Raw genomic sequence first — 23,872 nt, forward strand, 5'->3', positions numbered from 1 at the left:
TAAACAGTAGGCTATTAGTAAGTTAAATTTTTAGGAAGTCAAAGTTATACGGTGATTTTTGACTGCGTAGGGGGTTAATACCTTTAACCCTTGCATTTTTCAAGGGTCAACTCTTAATAGGATTTATTGATCAGCTTCTGTACTTAAGGAATTACACAGAAAACCTAGATGCTTTATATACACATTATACATGTAACCCAAAAGAGCATGCAGTAAAAAAAAAAGCTCAAGAGAAACATGATAATTGGAAAAGGAAAGAGTACTATAAGATAGGAGAGGAAGCAGTGAAGAACATAGAGTGGGACTCTTAGATCGTACACTGATGTGAATTGGAAAGAATGCAAGAAAGGAGTTGGGTGGTTTGAATGGTCTCTGGTCTTCAAAGAATGGAACCAAATCATCTGATGGCATAAGGATTATATTAAAAAGGTCAGCACTCCACCCATTAATTGATAGTGGCTGTATGAAGTGGTATTATGTTGAAATGAATTCTAAGGATGTTTCTTGGTTCAGCAGGAAAGAGTGTTAGGCCATGTTCTATTAGCAACGTCTCTAATCAGGACTGGATGGTAAGGGAGGGATGCACTGTGATATGGCTGTAATGTGAACACTGAATACCTGCCATCCGAGAACAAAATAATTCTACTCTTGAGGTAACTCTACCTGACACATACTATAAGACAAATTTTTCTGGTAGCATTGTGATGTAAATAAAATTCACCTGTTAAAGTGGAGAAAGAGTCAACATTAGGTCCACTGGTAGGTCTGGCAGGTCCGTGCCTAGTTTGGAGGCTGCAGGCACCAATATTTTTTAATGAAGTAGAAGGAAAAATACCAACAGGACATTGTACATAGGGTTAAAGCTGCTTGACGAAATTTTTGCTTTTTGTTTTTTTTAAGATTTTATTTATTCATTTATTTGAGAAAGAGAGAGAGAGACACCGAGCATGCACACGAACTAGAAGGAAAAATACCAACAGGACATTGTACATAGGGTTAAAGCTGCTTGACGAAATTTTTGCTTTTTGTTTTTTTTAAGATTTTATTTATTCATTTATTTGAGAAAGAGAGAGAGAGACACCGAGCATGCACACGAACTAGGGGGAGGGGCAGCGGGAGAGGGAGAAGCAGGCTCCCCCGCTAAGCAGGGAATCCAACCAGGGCTCTATACCAGGACCCTGAGACCATGACCTGAGCCGAAAGCTTAATGGACTGAACCACTCAGGCACCCCTGAAATTTTTGTTTTTTATACGTGTATGTGTATATAGGGTCACAATGTAAAATGAATTTCCAACTATGGGTCTTGGTCAAAAAATTTTTGAAAGCAATCTCTAAGATTCCTTCCAGTGCTAAGACAAAATCAATTTTAAAAAATTCATTAAAACTTTTTTACTTTTGATAAAAATGTAATATTCCACATACTTAAATTTAAATGACTTAATTTTTTAAACAGGTACATAATCTAAAATTAAAAGTGTAAGAAAAACAAATAGCTAACAAGATAAAAATGTCTATTTTTGAAATGTGAAGCATCCAAGAACTAGGTTTCTGTAATAAGATGCACCTGGGATTTTCTATTTAGGATACAGTCATCCGAGGATCAGTGATTTCACTGTATGACATTCAGCTTTCCTAGCTGAATACCAAAATGGTTCGTGATAAATAAAGCTTAAACTACAGCCAAAGATGTATTTACATTTCCGGTCATATTTCTGCAAATACGCCTGGAATTTATATGTAAAACCTTTCAACAGTGTGTTGTATTTGTGCTTTTGGGAGGAGGGGAGAAGTGAATAATGAATACTCCAATGAATGCAACATCTTTTATCTTGGAGTAAAAGAAAAAATCCTTAATGCAAACATATCTTTTTGGTTATAATTATAAAAGTGATTTGTTCAGTGTAAAGATTTCGGAAAATACTAAATAATGTGAAAAAAGAAAACAAAAATCATTCATAATTCTGCATCAATGTAACCACTGTCTATACTTTGGGAGAAGTAACAAATATTAAGAAGAAACAAATATTAAACAAATGGTGAAACCCTGTATCAGAGAAAAATTTTAAAAGCCATGTGTAAGTATTTAAGCACAATGCACAAATTTAGCAAAACCATCAAACTCTGCCATTCTAACACAATTCTTATATTCTGTGATTTTTCAACACCAACATTTGAAAGATTATGCAGTAAGACAAACTGAAATTTTTCCATTTATCTAAGGTATTAAGATCCTTTCCAACTGAAAGATACAGGTTTCTATTCCAGTTGATAACTAAAATGGGATGTCAAAGACAGTATGTTCTCGAGGGCTTTTTATTTTAAGAAAAGCTTACTTAGACCACTGCCACTCAAAGTGTGCTCCATGAGCCAGCATCCGCAATGAGATAAGCTCAGAAAATGAGGCTCTTTAGAAACTTATTTAGCAATTTGATGTTGCCATAGCATTTAAATTATATTTTACAAAAGTCATTAGTCTGCAATAAGCTGGAAGGTTTATTTCAATGGTCCTCGACCATATATGTATTTTAAGAAACAATTTAGACAAGTTCATTTTACCAACTATTCATATCCCACTTAGAGGAAGGGTTTTAAAACACATAAAAAGTCCAGGAACTTGCTGAAATTCTTCTCTACCAAGTGGTTTATTAATCTTCCCTGCATAGGCATTTTCGCTGGTCCCTAGCTGCAACTATTATAACCAGCACCTCACTGCCAATCAGAATACAGATATGATTGTCTCTCTTAGAGCTGCAAGAGACTCTAGAGGGGATCAAATCATTCTTCCTAAGGAAAAACTAAGAGGCCCAGAGAGGTTAACTCCTTTGACAGGCTGACCTCTATTTCAATGTTCCTTCTACCCTGCTGTTTTGCATGAGGGTTCTTGCTGACTGCCTGAAGCTATCCACAGATTTACAGCTCTCCTGTCCCTGCATAAACCTTCCTCTCTCTCCTCAACTGCCTCAAAAAATGCTTTTTGATTTAGCCAAGGTTACTCTCACAGATGAATGATGTAACTTATCACCCTAAAAAAGCCTCACTTGTCTTTAGTAAACATTTTGTAACCAGTGAACAAAGCAGGTCTTTTGCTGAAAAGTGTATGGGTTACAAAATGGTATTCTTTCTTTTTTTAACGGTATTGTTTCTATAAAAATTTCAAGGTTTAAAAAAAATCTGCCAATAGAATTTATGATCTGTAAGTTCTCTTTCATCTACGAAATATATAAAAAGACAACAGAATTTTTAAAATGATAAGCACTGCAGAGTTTTTGCTTCTATAAATCAATTTGTTGAAGAATTTCCAATTTATAGTCTCAATATTTTGAATCTCAGATATCATGATCAACATAATTAATACTCAGGAATAACATCTGTAAATGCAATGTACACAATTTTTTAACTGATTAAAATCCAAAACATAGGTCATTAAGAAAAACATTCAAGAGAAAAGAAAAACAAAAGTATTCTAGTGTTCTTACCTTGGACCCTGACAACATACTGGTCAACATTTTTGTTCCCCTTCCAATTCCAACCACTATAAATCAAAGAAAGAAATATTATGACACTCTAGTCTGAAAACTAGATTTTTGAAATATCTATATATTTTGGTCAAAAATTTTTGGTACATGTAATATAAAGTTGGAAAGAACATGTATGTTGCACAACTAGAGGGCTCCAATCAGTTGAACTTATCATGCAACTTAGAAATTCTAAAGAGAGGATGGGTGGGACACTTTCTTTTCCCTCTCAAAGTGTTAAACATGATAGAAAACTCAACCCAGACAATTACATAATGAAAAACTTTAGAACACCCTCAGAGGACTCACTGGAATTTTATATGTGGATCAGTGAAAAATACATAGTACAATTTAAACCACAGTATGAGAAAGCCTTTTGATAGAGTTCATTAACAAACAAAGCAAAAGCCATCATCATAACTAATGAACCATTTAAAAATGATTAGTGTCCAGCAGTATACAATCAAGAAAACAGAAACATAACAGATCAACCAAACACTAAGAAAAATACAAGGTAAAATGAGAGCTTGGAGAATGTATACTCACACAGACCACATATTAAGTACAACAATGCCCCACCTCTCGCTTCAATTTCAAACATTATTTATCCTTACGACAACACATTTCATCAGGAGAGAATGAGAGTTTACAATCATATCTTCACTTAACAGAAAGCAAATTTTCATAAGAACTGAGGTATTTCTCATCAATGGATACAATTTTGTAAAGGAACACAGTATAAACACCACAATTTCAGAATTGCAAGAAAAAACAAGAAATGATTGACCAGCTAAAAGAATTATCACAATTATTTGTAGCAGATATCATTCATTGCATTTACCATGTATCAAATTCCAGTCTAAATGTTTTCCATTCATTAGCTCATTTAATCCTTATAACAACTCTAAAAAATAATACAATTATCCCTATTTTATAGATGAGGAAACTGAGACAGAGGGAGACTAAGCACTTTGCCCAGCATCTAACAACTAGTATATGGTGGAGTTGAAATTCAGACCAGACTAATAGTAGACCCCCTTTCTTTTCATTCTTCTGCCACCTTACTCATCTAAGCTTTCTTTCCACTGCCATTAACCTAATTAGCCGAAACCACTACCAACCTGACTGTTCTACATTCTATCCCTTTCTCTTCCACTGCATACCATTTTATAACCATTTCTGATTACCTCTACTGCACACTACAAAGCCCCCCAACTATCTAGTGTTCAAAATCCATCCTTCGAAACCCAGCTCAAATCTCAACCCCTATATAAAGTCATCCCAAATGCCCCCAAGCTTCTATGATGGAGTCATATTAGTTCAATGACTAGATAAAAACAACGGTCTGCCTTTAGTGTCCTTTGTCGAGCATCATACTCTTCAAACGATAGCTGCTACTCTCCAGAAAAAAAAACTTTGTATCATAACAAAGATCCAGTGCAACTGTGTTCCGTTCAAGAATCCCCAGTCAGTATTTCTGGAGCAGCTACTATGCACACAGTCCCAAGAACACTACTTTTAATGGAACAGAACATTTCCTGACGTTGAAAGAGTTTATAACCTCATGGGGAAAATAAAATGCAGATAAGGGAAATTGCAAGTGCGCAAAAAAATGGTGTATGAATAAATGAGTGAATAATGCTAAACAGCAGTAAGAGTTTATGAGTAAGAGTCAAAATGAACACAGAATAATTGCTGTAGGAGGTCAAAGAAGGGAGTACTCTAAACCACTAAAGAGGCCAGATAATGCTTCATTCAAGCACTTCAAACAGAGCTTGAGATAGGCCTTAAAGGATGTTTAGAATTTGAGCACACAGAGAGGCGCCTGGGTGGCTCAGTCATTAAGCATCTGCCTTCGGCTCAGGGCATGATCCTGGCATTCTGGGATCGAGCCCCACATCAGGCTCCTCCGCTGGGAGCCTGCCTCTTCCTCTCCCACTCCCCCTGCTTGTGCTCCCTCTCTCCCTGGCTGTCTCTCTCTCTGTCAAATAAATAAATAAATAAATAAAATCTTTAAAAAAAAAAAAAGAAAGAAAGAATTTGAGCATACAGAGAAGAGAGAAGCATGTCCTGAAAAAGGAACAAACTGCACAAATTCTCAGATACAAGAACGAGCACAGTGGGTTGATCAACCAGAGTGCAGGTGTCTTAGAAGAGGCTGACATGTTTGACTTCATCATGGTTGAAACACTGATTTCTCTGCTAGGTCAGTGATCCAGAATGATAGGATTTGAAACAAGAAGGCATTTTAAAGTTACCCAGCTTAACCTTCTCATTCTATAACCAAGGCCCACTGAAGCCAGGTGATTAGTGAAAGCAGAATTCTAGGAAGAGTACTACAAAAGTGGTATGTAGAAAGATTATTTGGAGGTGAGGCCCAGCCAACCAGTAGCTTTTCATTCAAGGGACAGTTTACTGGACAGAATTTTTACTCAGCTTTTTTTCTCATTCAATCATTCAACGTTTTATTCAGTACTTATTATACAGACACAGAAGTAAGTAAGGCCTAGTTTCAGCCCTTTGTGAGTTAACAAAAACAAAGAATAGAATGAAGTTTTACATTAGCACCGTAAAAGAGTAAGGTGGGCAGGCTGCACGTGCAGGAGAGAGCGTTTCAGCCAAATATGGAAAGGTCAGTAGGATTTCTAATACTGAAAAAGACAGAAATGAGCAGTTTGTCTGAAAAGAAAGGCATGAACAGAGACACAACAGTCTGAAAAGTGGGAAGAATTAGGAGAATGAATGAGTAACAGAGTTTGCCAAGCACTATCTCACAATGACTACTCTCTCCATCTCCCAAACTTCCTGTGCTCAAATGTCTGCCTATAAAAAATCCACTATCTCCAAACGTATCCAAATGTCCTAGTATTCTACTTTAAATGATGAGAGCCACTTTGGAACAGACAAGGGTATGACACATGTAATTCCAAAGCTTTTGTAGTTCAAAGTTTCAACCATCTTAAAAGACCTGTCTTTCCACTCTGGAAATCTATCTTAATAATCCAAAATGAAATCCAAAATTAGTCTTATAACAAAACTCTGCTAAGATCAATGACCTCAAATAGGGAAATGGTTAAATAATTGTATTTGACTGCTAGGACAGAACATTATGTTGCCCTCAAAAATAATGTTTACTTCCTTCTTGGAACTGCTTTTTCTGTATCCCATAAGTTTTGGTATGTTGTGTTTCTATTTTCATTTGTTTCAAGATATTCTTTGATTTTCTCTTTGACCCACTGGTTGTTCAAAGTGCGTTAATTTCTACATATTTGTGAGTTTTCTAGCTTTCCTACTGTAATAGATTTTTTAGTTTCATACTACTGTGGTTGGAGAAGATACTTGATATGATTTCAATACTTAAAACATACACAATTATATTTGTCAATTATTCTTCAGTAAAGTTTAAAAAAAGAAAAATGTCTACCAAAAGTTCTTTAACATAAAAATGATTGTGATATGATGTTGTTAAAAAAAAAAAAGGATACAGGGACACCTGGGTGTCACAGCTGTTAAGCGTCTGCCTTCAGCTCAGGGCGTGATCCCAGCGATCTGGGATCGAGCCCCACATCAGGCTCTTCTGCTATGAGCCTGCTTCTTCCTCTCCCACTCCCCCTGCTTGTGTTCCCTCTCTCGCTGGCTGTCTCTATCTCTGTCGAATAAATAAAATCTTTAAGAAAAAAAAAAAAAGGATACAAATGTATATATAATAAAACAGCTCAACTTAAAAATTTTGCAATAGATATAAAGCTAGGAGAAAATGTAGCAAAAATGTCAGTGACTATTGCTGAAGGTGAAAAATAGCTAATTTTTAACTTTATGGTTTTAAATATTTTCTAAATTTTTTTTCAGTAATTTTATAACCTCTAAAGTTAAAAAAATAATAATTTTTTAAAAGATTTTATTTACTTATTTGTCAGAGAGAGAGAGCACAAGCAGGGCGAGTGGCAGGCAGAGGGAGAAGCGGGCTCCCTGTTGAGCAAGGAGCCTGCCACACGACTTGATACCAGGACCCTGGGATCATGACCTGAGCTGAAGGCAGACACTTAACCAACTGAGCCACCAAGGCGCCCCCCAAAATAATTTTAAAGTGACAGGCAGAAACTGAGATTCCATTTCAGGTGATTTATAATAAATGGGTGTATTCGTTTCCTACTGCTGCTGTAACAAGTTACCAACTTAGTAGTTTAAAACAACGAACTTATTATCTTACAGTTCTGGAGATCAGAAGTCTGAAATGAGTTTTACTAACCTAAAAATCAGGGTGTCTACATGGCTGCAGTCTTTTCTGAAGGCCCTATGGGAGAATCTCTCTAGAGCCTTTCTATGGGAGGCTCCTTGCCTTTCCTAGCTTCTAGAGGCTGCTGACATTTCTTGGCTCAGTGACTCCCTTCCTCATTCAAAGCCAGCAATCACCTCACTCCAACCACTGCTTCCACTGCCACATCTCTCTCTTCTGGCTCCTCTTCCACTTTTAAAGACTGCTGTGATTACACAGGGTCCACCTGGATATTCCAAGATAATCTGTTTATCTTAAAGGCAGCTCATTAGCAACCTTAATTCTCCCTTGTGATAGAACCTAACATACATTGTGACAGAACCTTCATAGATTCTGGGGGTGCTGGGTGGCTCAATCAGTTAAGCATCTGCCTTCCGCTCAAGTCACAATCCCAGGGTCCTGGGATCGAGCCTCAAGTCGGGCTCCCTACTCAGCAAGGAGCCTGCTTCTCCCTCTCCTTCTGCCTGCCACTCTGCCTGTTTGTGCTCTCTCTCAAATAAATAAATCTTTAAAAAAAAAAAAGAAGAACCTTCATAGATTCTGGAGGTTATGACATAGGCATATTTAGGGGGCCAATATTCTACTTACCATAGGATTTTTAAGAATCTTGCAAGCCCTCTTTATAGAATTATATAAGTCATATATATTATATATAATATAGGTTAATAGAATTATAAACCCAAACTTCAGATTATATCTGAAATTGTCAACTAAATTCTTAAATCTGTACCATTAATATTACAAGGGAAAAAAATCCAAGCAAAAACAGTCTACATGTTGAAAGTAAAAGTGTATTTTTTTCACATAGGACCAGTTTTGTCCAAAAAAAAAAAAAAAAGACCTTTATAAAGCACTTGACAGAGTATAGCATATATCTGTACATTACAGATATCTCATATATTTCAATAAATCTACTGAAAGTTAATGGTAGATGTTACTTACCCCTTTCAAGAGATAAACAATAGAGATTCAGAGGTTATATATTTTCCCAGGCTGTGTATACTTAGTAAGTAAAGCAGCCAGCTCACAAACTCATGATGATGAGAACCCTGTGTTTATTCCACCATAAAACAAAAATCAACTTCTAAGTCTCCAGAACTACTCATTTGAACAATGAATACCCTTTATTCTATGACTAAATATCTACATTTTTTTTAACTTTATTCCTCATTGGGAACTACAGGTATTAGAAGAAAAATTAAGAAATTTGACATATGCACAGATTATATCATCATAAAGGTTCCGGGGTATCAAATATAAATTAAGCCTTCAAATAGGAAATGATGTGCAATGCAATTTCTTCCACTCATATGAATCTTAGCCAAATGCCAGCCTTTCATAATACTAAAATGGAAATTTCAACAAAATCACTTAACTTGATGGTAAAAAATAAACTTATTTATTCACTGCCTTGAATATCACTATTTTCTGCATACCAATGAGTAAAAACTACCAGAAATGAATACAATTCATCTGTTCATAAATAAACAGCAGACCTTATCCTGTCTCTTATATTTTTGGTGTTGGCCTTGGAAAGCAGTAGAACAGAATGGTTACAATGAATAGGCTTCAACTCAAGGAGAACTGATAAAAACCTTGAAGCCATTTTTAGGACCAGTCGCAAAGAACGCTGTGACTGCTAGGTAATCCTGCCATGGGCATGGCAGGAGGGCAGGAGGCCCAGGTATCTGCCATGCCAGGTTAGGGCAGAAGCTCTGGAACTGAGCACATCTGGCTTGAAATCTTGACTCTGCCACAAACTATGACAATGCACTCTCTCTCTGGGTCTTCATTTCTTCTTCTGTAAAATGAGGAATAATAACACCTACCTTACAGGTTTACAAGAGGATTAAAGTATATAATTTATGTATGCCCTAAGCTGAAGACTTCATGCATAGTATGTTGCTCATTAAATGATTATCATTAGTTATGGTAAGAAGCAATAACTTTAAGTTGTCAGAATTTGCCTATTCAAGTTCTCTAATTCAGGAAAATGGACTTTCTTGTGTTTTTTTAAATCTATGTAAAGATTTTTCTCCAAATGTATTTGGAGAAAATGTAAAGATATTTCTCCAAAGGAATTAAATAAAAACTGTAATTTTTGAAAATGCAAAATCATACATTGTTTCTAACTTTCTTGAAGAATAGAATTTTCTTCACCAAATTTACCCTTTTCTTCTAAATAAGCATTCACTTCCTTTGGATGGCTTAGATGAGGTTTGTTGTTTGTACCTAATTTTTTAGCTCTAATAAAATGTACTGGCACTGTAGCATAGTATTTTATAAACCATGAATCACAACCCATTAGTGCATCATGAAATAAATTTAGTGGATTATCAACATGAAAAAAAATGAAATAAAATACAAAACACCAAACCATGTAAAAAAGTAAGTACTGTCCTACAGAACTCTGTTTCTAGGATGTGGGGACAGGAATCCCAACATATGTATTTCTGTGACTATGGAGAGAGTTCTACAAAAAGTTTGCAAAACATACTCTACTCTGTGGATACACACTTAAGCAGTCTGTAAAGGTAAACTTTAGAACCTATACCAGAGGCATTAAAAAAAAAAAAAAGAATAAAAAGGGATAAGTGATTTTTCTCCTGTTAATCAATTCCACCAATTTGCCTCCATAAGCAATAATGCTCACTGTATCTCCAAGAGAAAGTGTGACTTCCTCTCAGGAACCATAAGGCTCACATTCTCAAAAGAGCTGATCTCAGAGATGAAATCTGAGACAAAAAAAAGGGCAAAATACCTTGTCAGGAATCCCCAACAAGACACTCCACGTTGGAAGATTCATACATGGCTACTACAGGGACATAGTAATAATTTTACATAGTAGGATCATAAGGGAAAAGGACACTGGAGAAATCCACACATAAGTTTCCTTATTCTCTCTTCCTCCTATGACGGGGAACACTTGAGCACGTTCCTTTCTCCAAAATGTAAAAAGTGTATGCAATGTTCCTACTCAGGGAAGCTTATTAGAAACTCAGCACCCGGGGTGCCTGAGTGGCACAACGATTAAGCGTCTGCCTACAGCTCATGGCGTGATCCTGGCGTTATGGGATCGAGCCCCACATCAGGCTCCTCCGCTATGAGCCTGCTTCTTCCTCTCCCACTCCCCCTGCTTGTGTTCCCTCTCTCGCTGGCTGTCTCTATCTCTGTCGAATAAATAAATAAAATCTTTAAAAAAAAAAAAAAAGGAAAGAAACTCAGCACCTAAAGTTCTTAATTGGGGGAGATGAGGATGGTTACCCAGACACACCTGCCCAAGCGGTAGGACAAAATTCCAGACTCCTAAAAGGAAAGCAGGTGTTCGGCATACACCGCACTGTTCACACCAACAGCTGGGGCACAGCAAACCACCCTTATCAGATAGGGAGGGATGGGAACACTCTCAAAATCCAAGTTCCCAGATGCCTACCAAGAGCAAGCCTCGCAAGCAGGCCTTTCTAACCTAGTGATTTCAGACCTGCTACATTAATTCTTTTCTTCACAGATACAAATCCTTTCTCAAAGTCCCATCCACACACAAAAGTGGCTATTTCTAATAGCTTGGTATATTTTTACCACTTAAGGGCTTCTTTAGAAGATGGCATTATAAATCCAGTGGATCTGAAATACTCCAAAAGACTGGAAATGGCATGGCTTTATTCGTTCTCAATCAATATTTTTCTCTATAATAAGTGGTAGTTACATCAAACTTCCATTCATATCTCTTACCCAGAACTCCTCGGGCTGCACTGTCTAGCGTCCCTCCATGTCCAATTTTTAGAGTCTGCTTTTTCCTTTTGGTCCATTCTGGAGAAGGCATTCCAGCTTCTATGAGAGTAATTGGATGAGAAATAGCAATTAGCAAGACAAATGAAGATCTCCATAAATATGGGGGGAGGGTGGATGGAGTACTCAAAACAAAAATGACTGTACAAACTTAACAGATTAGGGGGAAAAATTTTTTTTTAAACGTGAGTGAATATCCAGGCTCACCCTGAAAAACCTAGTAAATTCCTAGGAGTTGGGTGGGCTGTTACAGAATGATGAAAAGAAGTTAGTTTTTATACAGGCAGCTAGTTTTAAAAGTTCTTGATTTCATTTCTAATTCTCTCTGGTTTCCTGGTATTCTTTGCTGGTACTCCTAATGTCAGGAGTACCTTTCAAAAGGCTACTTCTAAGAACATTAAGTTCCCAAACTATCTATTTTTGTTGCCCTTCTCTCCAGATCAAAATTCTCATTTCCTTTAAGAAGCCAATCTTAACAAAAGGTTGTGTGGGAAGTAGGTTAACAGTTAAGTTGCCTCTTAAACTCTGAAGCATTTAGATAAAAAAGAAAATGCCAACCTGGGCCACCTCATCTTCCTATTGTAAAGATAAACTGAAATAATGTTATCTGAAAGTTCTCTGGAAACTATACAGCACTCTGACAATAAGTTATTATTATTACTATCCTTATTATTATTATATATATCAATACCTTGACAGAATATTGGCCACTGAACTTCAAATGAGAAAGGAAAGAACAGCTGTATTGATCTACATCTCCCAAACTCATCAAACTTCCCTTATAACCACTGACACAGAGAAGATAAAAAATAGAGCAAAAGAAATGAAAAGAGAGGACAGAGAAAAGAAAAGAAGGGAAGCGGAGCAATGATGGAGAAGACAGAATAGACGGCCAAAAGGATGTGCTGGGTTGCCTGGCCTGACCACATAATTACAGAACACCATCTGTCTGGAACACAGCCCTCATGCCACTCTCTGATTACATCACCATGCTTGGAAGGGCCTGGCTGTCTGCTTTAACACAAACGCATACGGACAGGCCCAGGCTTCAAACCTTTCACCTTTCACTTGCAATTCACCATGGACCTCTCATCTATAAATTCATAGAAAACTTTTGGAGAACTCTCTGTATTTTTCAACCTGACACTCCTTAGAGTATGAAGACCGACAAACCTGCTTCTTCCTTTTGTGTCCAAATTTACCTCTCTCAAGTTTGAAGACACACCACCTCTACTATATTGGAATTTGGTTCACCTTATTGGTAACATTTATGGAAGAATTTCTCCTAAGGTCTTTTCTAGCTATAAAATTCTTACGTTTTGGGCTTTGAAGGATTCACATAGACAAAAAAGAGCAAGGATTTTAAGTATAATATGAATCAATATAGGGAAAGGCCAGAAGTGTTAATAGAGGCTATGACCATTAACGGTGGCCTGAATCGGTGGGTGTCAAACCTGGCTGGCATCAGAATGTGTGGCCTTGAAATTCCTATCTTTTAGAACCTTCCCAGGTAGCCTGGTCTAACTAACATACTCACAGAATAGACCAATCAAAGCAATATAGAAATGGAGTAATGAGAATATCTGCAACTGAGTGAGAGGCTTCTAGAAGATGGCCTCACAACAGCCTTGAAACAATGTTTTAACCAAGTTTCAACAAGGGACTTTAGCTCTTAGAGGCAGATTAACCAGAAGGCCAGGATATGGCTTTAATCCCATCAGACTCCTGTCTGAGAGGAAGAATGGTAATCATTACCTTGTGAATCAAAAAAGCCCTAGTTCCGCTAACAAATCAGGCCAAATGGAAGCAATTGTATGTAGGAAACAACTCTATGATGACACCACAAAGTTTATTCTTAATGCAAGTCCTTCCTTCAACATCCCCTATATGACCCATTCTTACAGGTTACAAAGTAAAGGGGGAGTATAACAAAAGAATGAGTAGATATGACACCGGAATTAAACATCTGCAAGAGTGTACCTATAGTCATTAAAATGCCATTTGAATCCGTATTGTGTCAGTTTTAATCAACAAATTCCTATCAGAATAATTTGTTTTTGCATTTTTAAAAAAGTATAATAAAGTTTGCCAAGGCACACTAAACAATGTTAAAAAGTTAGTTCCTGGGTCAGTCAGTTAAGTCAGCTAATTCCTGATTTGGGCTCAGGTCATGATCTCAGGGTCTTGAGATCAAGCCCCTCTTCAGGCTCCATGCTCAGCAAGGGAGTCGGCTTGAGAGCCTCTCCCTCTCCTTCTGCCTCTTCCCCCTGCTTGTGCTCTCTCTCTCTCTAAAATCAATAAATCTTAAAAAGAAGAAGGAGGAGGGGGAAGGGGAGAAGAAACGTTCCTGTACTGTTTTTTAATGGAAAGACAGGGCAGGGCCAAATTCAGGAAAGCCCTGAATATGCAGCTAAATAGTTTTACCACCAAAGTCTGCAGAAATTTCTATGCTAGAAGCTCAGTTAAGAGAAAAGACTGTATCTTTCATCTTCACAGCTCTATAGGTTAGATCTGGCTTATTGTAGGTGTCCAATAAATCTAAAGTTCCTTGATGTCACTGTCAGAAATAATCTACTGGGCTGATGAACCGAGAGATCCTCCAGGCTTTTCTAATATTCTCCCAGTGTACATGAAGAAACAAACAAAAAAGAATGCTCTTAAATTACACTTAGTGTTCCTCAAAATGTGGTCCAAAGGCCACTTACACCAGAATCACCCGGAGGAACAGTTTAAAAATGGTTTCCTAAAAAATACCCCAGAACCGCAAAATCACAATTTCTGGAAGGGCAGGGATCGGGACTCTGCATTTGCACAAGGGACTCTATTCTCATGCCCGCTGTGTGAAAACCACTGCGTTAAAGTCTTGGTTAATCACGTAATATCTGCATCTCCAAACTATTTTTAAGAATGCAACTTCGGGGGTAGAGAACCAGTGCTTCCTTCAGGTGGGGTTTATCAACGTGAGCCAAACAAAAGTCTCCTGGGCGATCAAATTACAGAATATTAGTTTGCCCAAGGAAAGAGGTTTATTTGTGTAAGTGTGGGGTTTTGTGTTTTGTTTTTTGTTCTTCCCTTGAGAACAAAAACTGCCAACTAGGCTACAGGAGTTCACGTCAGGGCAAGTCCAAGCCCAAGATGCCCCAGATTTCTGTCCAGAGCTAATTCGGTGGTCATCCTCCCTTTCCCCTCCTTTTAATTCTCGAGCCACAAGTTCGCAAAAAAGCCCATTGGCTCTCTGCGGCTTCCGCCCTCGCGGCAACCGCCTCAGCCTGGTCCCCACCCGGGCTGCAGTACCTGCTAGCAGCTTCTCCTTCAGCCGATTCAGCAGCTCGGCTGAAGTGGGCCCTTTGGGCTTGTGCACGGCGAACACGCCGCTCAGGGACAGCAGCTTAGTAGCCAAAGCGGCCTTGGAGACCCTGGCTTCGGATCCGGTTCTGGCAGCGGCCGCAACGGCCGCGACTGCAGCCGTCGCTGATGAGGTGGCGGCCGTTGCTGCGGCTGTTCCTGCAGTTTCAGGGACCAGGGCTGTGTCTGTTTCCAAAGGTGACGACGATACCACTGCCGCCTCAGCAGCTGCCATACTTTGTAGCCCAGACCTATTTTGTATCTGGAGTCACACTCTAATGACGCAACAGGAGTGCGCCCGACGTCCCTCCATCTTTCCCATACTTCGAAATTGTGCTGGCGGGAGGGGCGGTCGCAAGGGCATGTGGGAATTGTAGTCCATGGCCTTCTGTAGGCTGAGGGGACTGTACCTTCTGAGGGCTCCGGTGAAGTTGTTTTTCTCCTGTGGTCCCATCTGCCTCCTAGGTCGGGTTAGCTCGCTGCTGCAGGTGTAATTTGGAGTTCCAGTCCTAAACTCTTGAACCCAAACACGAAGTCTGTGTATATATTCGGCGGGCAATCTCCTTACATCCCATCTGCCCACCCGCCTTCCAGAACTAAGAGGACCCAACTTACAAAAATAGAAAACTTAAAATACAGATTTTGCCGCGGTTTGTAAAGAATCATGGCTCCCTCGGTTCACTGCTTTATTCGATTTATCGTGCCCTCGGATTCACGATTCAGAATTCAAATACACCTAAAGGTAAGCTCTTTAAAGAAAGGAAACTACCTGATCACTGCTGTATCCCCATTGCCTCATACATAGTGGGTGCTTAACTAAATACTTTGGAATGAATAAATGGATACGAGTTCTTCAAATTCCCAAAAGAAACTTCTAGGCCAAGCCAATGCTACATCACTTGAGCTTATTTTGATGCATTCCTGTCCACCCCACCCCGTATGACCCTCGCTGTAATTCTTAATAAGTTTAAGATTTTTAATACTTAAAAAAAAATTTTTAATACTCATTCTTCTGTGGATTGCATCCCTTAGTAAACCATTGCTTAAATATCAAAAGGCACTATTGCAATTCATAAAATTAAATTTTACTTTCGATTTGAGACTTTGTTTCTGGAAGTTATTTATGCCCGCATCGAAATTCAGGAACATTGTTCTGATCCTGGCACAAGGTAGAGTGGAGAAAAAGTCTTCATTTTACTTCTGCTTCAAATACATTAAATGATAGTATGAGTATTGTGAGACAGATAAAGTTTGTCTTCATTGTTTCCCCAAGTTTCCTTACAGCCACCTTTCTCCTCATCATCCTCTTGCAGCTTAAAACCTACTATACTATACTATACTATACTATACTATACTATACTATACTATACTAATGATGCCTCTTTCCTGCTCAAAATTACCAATTATGGAACTTGCCCCATTCATCCAACAAATACACAAAACAACAATGTTTCTTTTTTTTTTTTTAAGATTTATTTATCTATTTATTTATTTGACAGAGAGAGAAAGACAGCCATCGAGAGAGGGAACATAGGCAGGGGGAGTGGGAGAAGGAGAAGCAGGCTCCCAGCAGAGGAGCCTGATGTGGGGCTCGATCCCAGAACGCCAGGATCACGCCCTGAGCCAAAGGCAGATGCTTAATGACTGAGCCACCCAGGTGCCCTAAAACAACAATGTTTCAAATGTAGTATTTATTTCTATATTTTCATCTTTCCCCATTTCAGTCAGATTGCCAGACTCTCATTAAATCTTTGGGGTACACGGCAGTGTAAATGTACTTAATGCCACAGAAATGAACACTTAAACATGGTTAAGATGGAAAATTTTATGTAATGTATATTATACCACAGAAAGAAAGGCCAAAAAAATCTTTGGGGAGTTTTTGCAATGTGGAAAGCTGAATTGGAAATGGCAGTCACTTACTGTTATGGTCTATTCTAAAAGCCTAAGCTAAATAAAAACACTATGCATGGGGGTGTGTTGGAGGCCAGAAGAGAATAGAATTATTTTGAGAATAAAGACAGAGAAAGTGAAGGAGTTGCAGGTTCCATGATTACCTGAGTGGATACTTGAGCCTGCTTCCAGATTTTTCCTTTCCCAGGAAAGTGCCACAACTTCAGAAGGGATGACTGCACCCTAGGAAGCAAAACATCCTTTAGCCTCGGCACAGATTTCTGTGCTCTCTTGGCCAGAAGCAGAGAGCCAGGGACTTAAGAGAAAGTTTAAAGCAGGATTGAACAATATCAACTTGAGGATTAGAGAGCCTTTTCCCAGTGGTCTAGACATCAATAATCTTCCCTAATTCTTTTGTGACTCCAGGGTGGAGAGAGTGGAGGGAGAACAGAAATAGAGGTGAAATATAATGCTTCCATTTGAATTTTCCACCATGCCAGTGCAGAATCAGAGTTAATTCGATTAAAAGAAAACAGAAGAGCCCTGGGTGTCATATGCAAGTGAAAAATCACTAAATTCTACACCTGAAACCAATTTTACCATAGATGTTAACTAACTAGATATAAATAAAAACTTGAAAAAAAAACAGAAAAATGGATATTTTTGCACATTTTATTTCTGGAATGCCAGGGAACAGCAAAATTAATTCTACTCTGCTATCAAATCTGTACTCTTGGCATCAGATGCATCGAGCTCTTATTTTCTGAGGTAACCAACATCTCCCACATTGAGCAAGCCTTGAATTTACAATTTATCTTACTTAATATGTGTATGAATTAGGATTCTTTTGTTGGGAGTGACAGAAATTGATCCAGTTTAAAATCTGTCAGAAGGATTTTTAAAAAAGGATTTATCAGAAGTATATTGGAATGTTACGCAGAACCTGAAAAGTTCTCTCTCAGGTTCTCTCTCTCCACCCACATCCTCTTTTTCTGCTACTCTCTTGTGTCTTCGTGCTTCTCTTTTGCTTCTAACAGGCTTTTTTTTTTTTCTACTCCTCATTCTACAGTCTGGGTTTAAACCATCCTGTTTTGATCTACCTCCAAAAATACCCTGGATGGAGTCCGCCTTGGCCACCTACGGAACATAGTGCTTCTCTCACTTTGTCCCTTCATCTTTCTTCACTTTCCTACTTGATTTTTCTCCATAGCACGTTTTACATGACATACCAAATATTTACTTATTTTGTTTAATGTCTTATTTCCTCCATCAGAACGCAAGCTCCATGAGGAATTTTTTGTATATTTTATTCATGGCTATGTCTCCAAGGCCTGGAAAAGTGTCACACGTGGTACTCAATAAATAGTTGTTGAATAACTGAATGAATAAACATGGCAGCTTCAAAAGAAACCATGTAAATACAGGGGAGTTAGTGACAGTTTCCAGAAAAGTAGAGTGCTGAATACATAAAGTAATAGACGTATGTTCCAAGTGTAGCCTCAATACTTTTATCTCCATTTTTGTGTATGTATGGAACTGATGCAAAGAGAAAATATGATCACTTCATGCTATATAATTAAACCCCAACTTTCTAGACCAGCTTCCATGCTGCCCTCAACTACCCAGTCATCTCCAAGGGTTGTTCATTAATGAGACTTAAAAATTGATAATACTCTCAGGTTTGATTCCAAATCTGTCACTGGCTCTACCATGATTGCATTCTTGGGGCACTTCTTTGATCCTTGCCATAGGCATGTATGCCTGGGAAAGCTGTTCTTTACAAAGTCTTCTCCAATTATTGCTCATCTATACAACTTCCTATAGACAGTAGAAGCATAGAAAATAGTGCTTGGGGGTGCCTGGGTGGCTCAGTCAGTTAGGCGTCTGCCTGCAGCTCAGGTCATGGTCTCCAGGTCCTGGGATCAAGCCCCGCATCGGGCTTCTTGCTCAGTGGGGAGTCTGCTTCTCCCTCTCCCTCTGCCTCTGCCCCATACTTGTGCACTCTTGCTGTCTCTCTCTCAAATAAATACAATCTTAAAAAAAAAAAAGAATATAGTGCTTGATGAGAACTTCTAGACCATATAATGTAAGACCCTCACTTTAAAACTGAAGCACGAAGGGGTGTTCTTGATGACCAAGAAGAGAAATCTGGAGATGCTCAAATCTCTACGATGGCCTTGAGAAAGGCATATTTTTTAAAAGTTCAGGGAACAGATGGGCATGTTTCATTACATGAAATTTGAGAGAGCTGAAAAACTCTCCCCGCAAAAAAAAAAAAAAAAAAATCTTCTGTCTCTGCCATTTCAAATTATCCTAATAGAGAAGGAAATTATCCTAATGGGGAAGGTAATTAACAAAGCCAGTGGTTACATAAGAAGGTCTGCTGTGAACCAAGTTATTTAAAGGAAATACATTTGTGGTTTCTTTAGAGTTAGACTTCTTAAAAAAAGTTTTATTTTCTAAGATATTAAATATTTTTAATGTTTTAATTCTGATCATAAGTTTCATAATTAAGGAAAAATAGTAGCAATAATGTAAAATTTTTAATTAAGTGAAGAACTTTGTTTTAAAAAAGGGGGTAGATAATATCACAAACATGTAGGAAGGAGTAAGGCCAGAAAAGTTAAAGTATAAAACATTTGGGAATGGGGGGGAAAAAAAGAAAAAATTCCAGAGACATTAAAAGAAAACAAAAGGAATTTTTCAAGAAGATCAAGGACGATCATTTTACTGCTTGAAGCCAATCAGATGACAAAGCTCAAGCAAAGCTCCTATTTTGCCTGACTTCTCCATCAAGGAGATGATTTGGGGATGAAAATGGGAAAAGTCAGCCACTGATTAGAGGAGAATGAGGTCCATGAGGTGTGAAGAGTTTGGAAGAAGACATTTCTGCACTAGGTGAAGTTAGATCTCCTGGCCCAGAAATGTTATCTTGGGGCCAGGGGAGGGAGAAGATATGAGAATTTGCAAAAGAGATTGCTTAAGAGAACTAACTTTTGTTGAAAAAAAAATACATATATATATATATATGTATGTATATACGCTGTGTGCTGGCACTTTATATTTTCCTGGAATTTCTATAGTAACTCTTAAGTAATGCTTGTGGAGAAAATAAAGTATAGGCTGGGTCCCAGAACTTCACTACAAGGTAGCTGCTATAATTATTATCATCCCCATTTACTGATGAGAAAATGAAATTAAATGAGGTTAGAACATTTGACCAAGGATATATAGCTAGCAGAGTGTAAACGGATGTGTGGGGGTCCCTAAGACCAACATCAGAATGGACTCTCTGAAAGGACTCATAGAATTCAAGAAAGCCATAATACTTGTGGTCACCATTTATTACAGTGAAAGGGTACGGATTAAAAACAGCAAAAGTAAAAGGCACTTATGTTGAAGGCACCAGGAGAAACCACGCATGAGCTTCCAGTTACCATCTCCTAGTGGGGTCACAAGGACAGTACTTACTTCCCTAGTAATAAAATGTGACAACATGTGTGAAGTGTTGCCAGTCAGGGAAGCTCTCCCTTGCCTTGGTATCCAGGATTTTGTCACATTTGGTATCCAGGATTTGTCACGAACTGGGGATCTGTCATGTAGGCATACAGTACCTGCATTACTGACCTTAGCTGTTCGGTCTTCAGCCCCCAGAAAACAAATTAACATGTGGTCCAGGACCTCAGGCATACAAGAACAGGGGTTCACCCTAAGTCGTCTTATTAGCATAAACTATCTTGTCCACCTGATACAGTGTAGCCCAAGACCGCAGGCATCCTAAAGCATTCTTTCCAGGCAGGATATGCCAAGGGGTAAGAGGTTATCTCCTGGGAACCATTCGAGGACTAGTCTTTTCTTTGGAATGTGCAGAATTAGCACAGTAATTCATCTAATGCGCATATAACTCATCTAATGACTCTGAGAAGTATGAGTGGCATGTAAAGGTGAGTCAGTTAAGACTCAAAATGAGTAAACAGCTTGCCTTTAAAGGTCCAAAACCAACAGGTGGCAGTTAGACTTAGTAAAATCCAGGTCTATCTGGCTCCAAAGTCTATAATCTTAACCAGTATTCAGTAAACACTAACCAGACTGTGGAGGCTACAGAACTAAGCTGAATTGAAATGATTTTTATAGAGGTGAACATTAATTTCTAGATGTTAAAAACCAATTTTCAGGGACAAGTCCTAGAAAACATGGCTTTGAATCAACCTAAATGAAAAACCTTGGGGGATTTCAGTCTACATCAAGCCTTACACGAGTGCACTATAAACTTTACATGAATATAAAATGGCCATATAAGACGGAATCTTGGAAGCAAAAATGGAATCATTAAGTCTAGAATGAGGGAAGTGTCATGGGTCCTGAAAACACAGTCAACTCTAGGCAATATTTCATACTCTAGATCTTTCCTGTCTTAGAGATTTCTTGTCCTCTCTCCTCAGTTCAATAACAAGGTAATCTCATGAACTATCCCTAAGAAGGTATGATGTTGGATCAAATAAAAGTACTACTTATGTAGGTCAAAACATCTGAATATCAGCAATTTTAATCTAATATTAACACCTGATAATAGTTGAAGGTGTCATTCCTCCGGGGTATTTGCAACTCGGTGGAGGAATCCAAGAAACAACAGTTCAGATTAGGAAGAGGGGATACTAGTGAACATGGAAACATTCTCGATGCTTGCCAATCACATCATACCCAACCTACATTTTCCTGACCGTTTGTCCCATTAAGCTATACCAATACCTCTTTATGGCATTGTCGATTCATGTCCATTCAAATAAATTAATGTTCCCATCTCAGCTGACTCATTTGGCAGTAAAACCTGGTTCACGTGCCAGTGCATTAGCTGGCTCACAGGACCTCTCTATCAAAAAAGCACATTTTCACAGTAATAAGCAAAAAGAAGCCACATGCCCTCTCTCCTCCCAATGTAGCAGTTTAGATTAAACAAACGTGAAAAATTTTAAGGGCAAAGTGATGGAAGAGGGGGATATGATACAGAAAGACTTGAGATGATAGAAATATTTAACAATGTATTAAATAAAAGTCCTTGACATTTTCTTGCTTTTTAGGTCCATGAAAAGATCCCTGTAATTACTCCTGAGCTCTCAGAACATTCATTCAAAGGACATAATTGATTCCCTACAATGTATACAATGTTATCGAGGTACATTAAGGACATTGAATAAATTCTCAAATTAAACCAATATACCCAATTATAAATATTGAATTTGTATCAAATGACATTAATATAAATATTTATAGTCTAATGTAAACAAAATATATGTGATTGTATACAGTAGGTAAATTACAAACATAATAGAATAAGCTACTCTGGGATTGGTCAAATGCATCTTTTTAATGCTGCCAAAGTAACACAGTAGATCTGATTGTTTTTATGTTGCTTAACATTCATTTGTTCTTTCGTTTGTACGACAAATGTTTATTACACATTTGCTCTGTAATAGGCACATGAAATAGCATTCATATTGACCACTGCTGCAAATAAAGTCATTTATAAACAGCTTGGAGAAAGTATCATTAGTATCAGTTTTTAAGTAGGCTCTGAGGATTTGGAATATTTAAAACCATTCTATATTCGCATCCCAAAGATAATGTACAAATTGTCTTCATTGATTAATCTCTGCTATCATAAGCTGGGGAAATGTCATTCTGTGACTTCAGTTTTCTTTAAACATTTAATAATGGTCTCCACTTGAGGACCATTTTAAGGCTGGACTCAGAGGTGATGGATGTTTCCCATTAACAGGTTGAATGAAGAGCCTCTTATTTAGCCTGAACTGTGCTTAGAAGCTAGCAGAGGAAGAAGGATTTACCCCCCTGTAATTTGTTATCTGGAAATTCCCGAAGGCTTCAACCTTTCCTATTACTACTTAATTGAATTTGGAAAATCATGATCTTCCTTTTAAATATTTTACAGGTTTTTAAATGTAAGATTGATTTGGGGGGAGGGTGTCTGGAGAATGTTTGGATACGTTCTTCCTAATCTGTGATTTGTTATCTATTCCAAAATTTAAAAAAATATCTTAATGTTTTGGCTAAGTTAGAAGATAGAAATATGTTCTCATTTTTGGAGTCAAGGCATATCTGCCTATTTTTCTTGATTATGCAGATATGCCCTGGCTCCAAAAATTTCTTGATTCTTGTGGTTAGTCTTAGGTATGGAAAAACATTTCAGAACAAGTAAAGCTTGAGTATAAAATTCTAAAATTACTTTTTACTATTTAACATTGAATTACATGTAATATATTATACCTTCATTACTCCGTAAACTTTATTGTAGGAACCTCAAGAATAGGTTCTGACCTCTATCCACATCTTCTATCAACAGTAAGTGTTATTTTTTCCTTTTTTTTTTTTTTTTCCTATTCTACTCCCCTACTTTGAACGAATACTAATTAACCATGAACACCCTGGTCATTCTCCCCCAAAATAAAATTTACTTCTCCTTTACAAAATTTCTGAAAGGGAAGAAAGCAATTCTCTCTTAGCCCAGTTAAGATCATACTCAATGTTGCTGAGCTTTGAACTGTTTCTTAAGCTGTAACATGGGAGTCTAGTTCATACCTGGGTTGTGAATTGACCATGACACCTTGTCAATGGTTGAATTGACTTAGTTTAGCTTATCCTGCTAAAGGTTATATCCCTCCTGTAGGGGAGGAAAAGGTTTTCCTTGATCCTCTTAGGGTTGCTGGCTGGATCTGAAAATTAAACTCACAAAGTAACAGGGAAAAAGCTTACAAAGTGTATCGAATTTTTACGTGAACAGAGGGATCTTCACAAGAGAAAAAATGCCTAAAGAAGTGGCTAGAACAGGAAGCTTTTATACCTTTTAGACAAAGAAACAGTAAATTTGTGAAAAATTGACAAGACAAAGGGATTTAGGCTAGAGGTAGTAAATAATGAAGAAATAGCTAGAAAGATAAGGGTTAGTTTAAGAAGGTTTGTTTGTACAGATTTCTCAGCCCCAAATTCCCTGTCTCTAGTGATAAGAATGTCTTCCTTCCTCTTGGTTCAGGGAGGGCA

General features: G+C 37.9%; 1 protein-coding gene and 1 long non-coding RNA gene across 3 annotated transcripts in view; one reads left to right on the forward strand and one right to left on the reverse strand.

Annotated features, from left to right (window-relative positions):
• The window catches only part of TRUB1 (TruB pseudouridine synthase family member 1), a 37,331-nt gene extending 22,116 nt beyond the window's left edge, over positions 1-15,215 (reverse strand). For both annotated transcript variants that reach the window (XR_015724718.1, XM_045803215.2), the window contains exons 1-3: positions 14,876-15,215; positions 11,525-11,623; positions 3,478-3,533 (exon numbers count right to left, since the gene is read on the reverse strand). Coding sequence is in view for 1 of the 2 variants with exons in the window: in XM_045803215.2 (XP_045659171.2) it covers positions 3,478-3,533; positions 11,525-11,623; positions 14,876-15,161 (441 nt within the window). In the remaining variant the exon portion in view is untranslated. The remainder of the gene's footprint in view (positions 1-3,477; positions 3,534-11,524; positions 11,624-14,875) is intronic.
• A 116-nt stretch (positions 15,216-15,331) lies between these two features.
• LOC148109760 (uncharacterized) overlaps positions 15,332-23,872 on the forward strand; it is a 37,357-nt gene continuing 28,816 nt past the window's right edge. Inside the window, exon 1 of the long non-coding RNA XR_015724661.1 lies at positions 15,332-15,668. This is a non-coding gene — a long non-coding RNA (uncharacterized LOC148109760). The remainder of the gene's footprint in view (positions 15,669-23,872) is intronic.

The sequence above is a fragment of the Ursus americanus genome, chromosome 6, assembly GCF_024610735.1.
Source record: "Ursus americanus isolate L20-20 chromosome 6, mUrsAme1.1.p, whole genome shotgun sequence".
NCBI lineage: Eukaryota > Metazoa > Chordata > Mammalia > Carnivora > Ursidae > Ursus > Ursus americanus.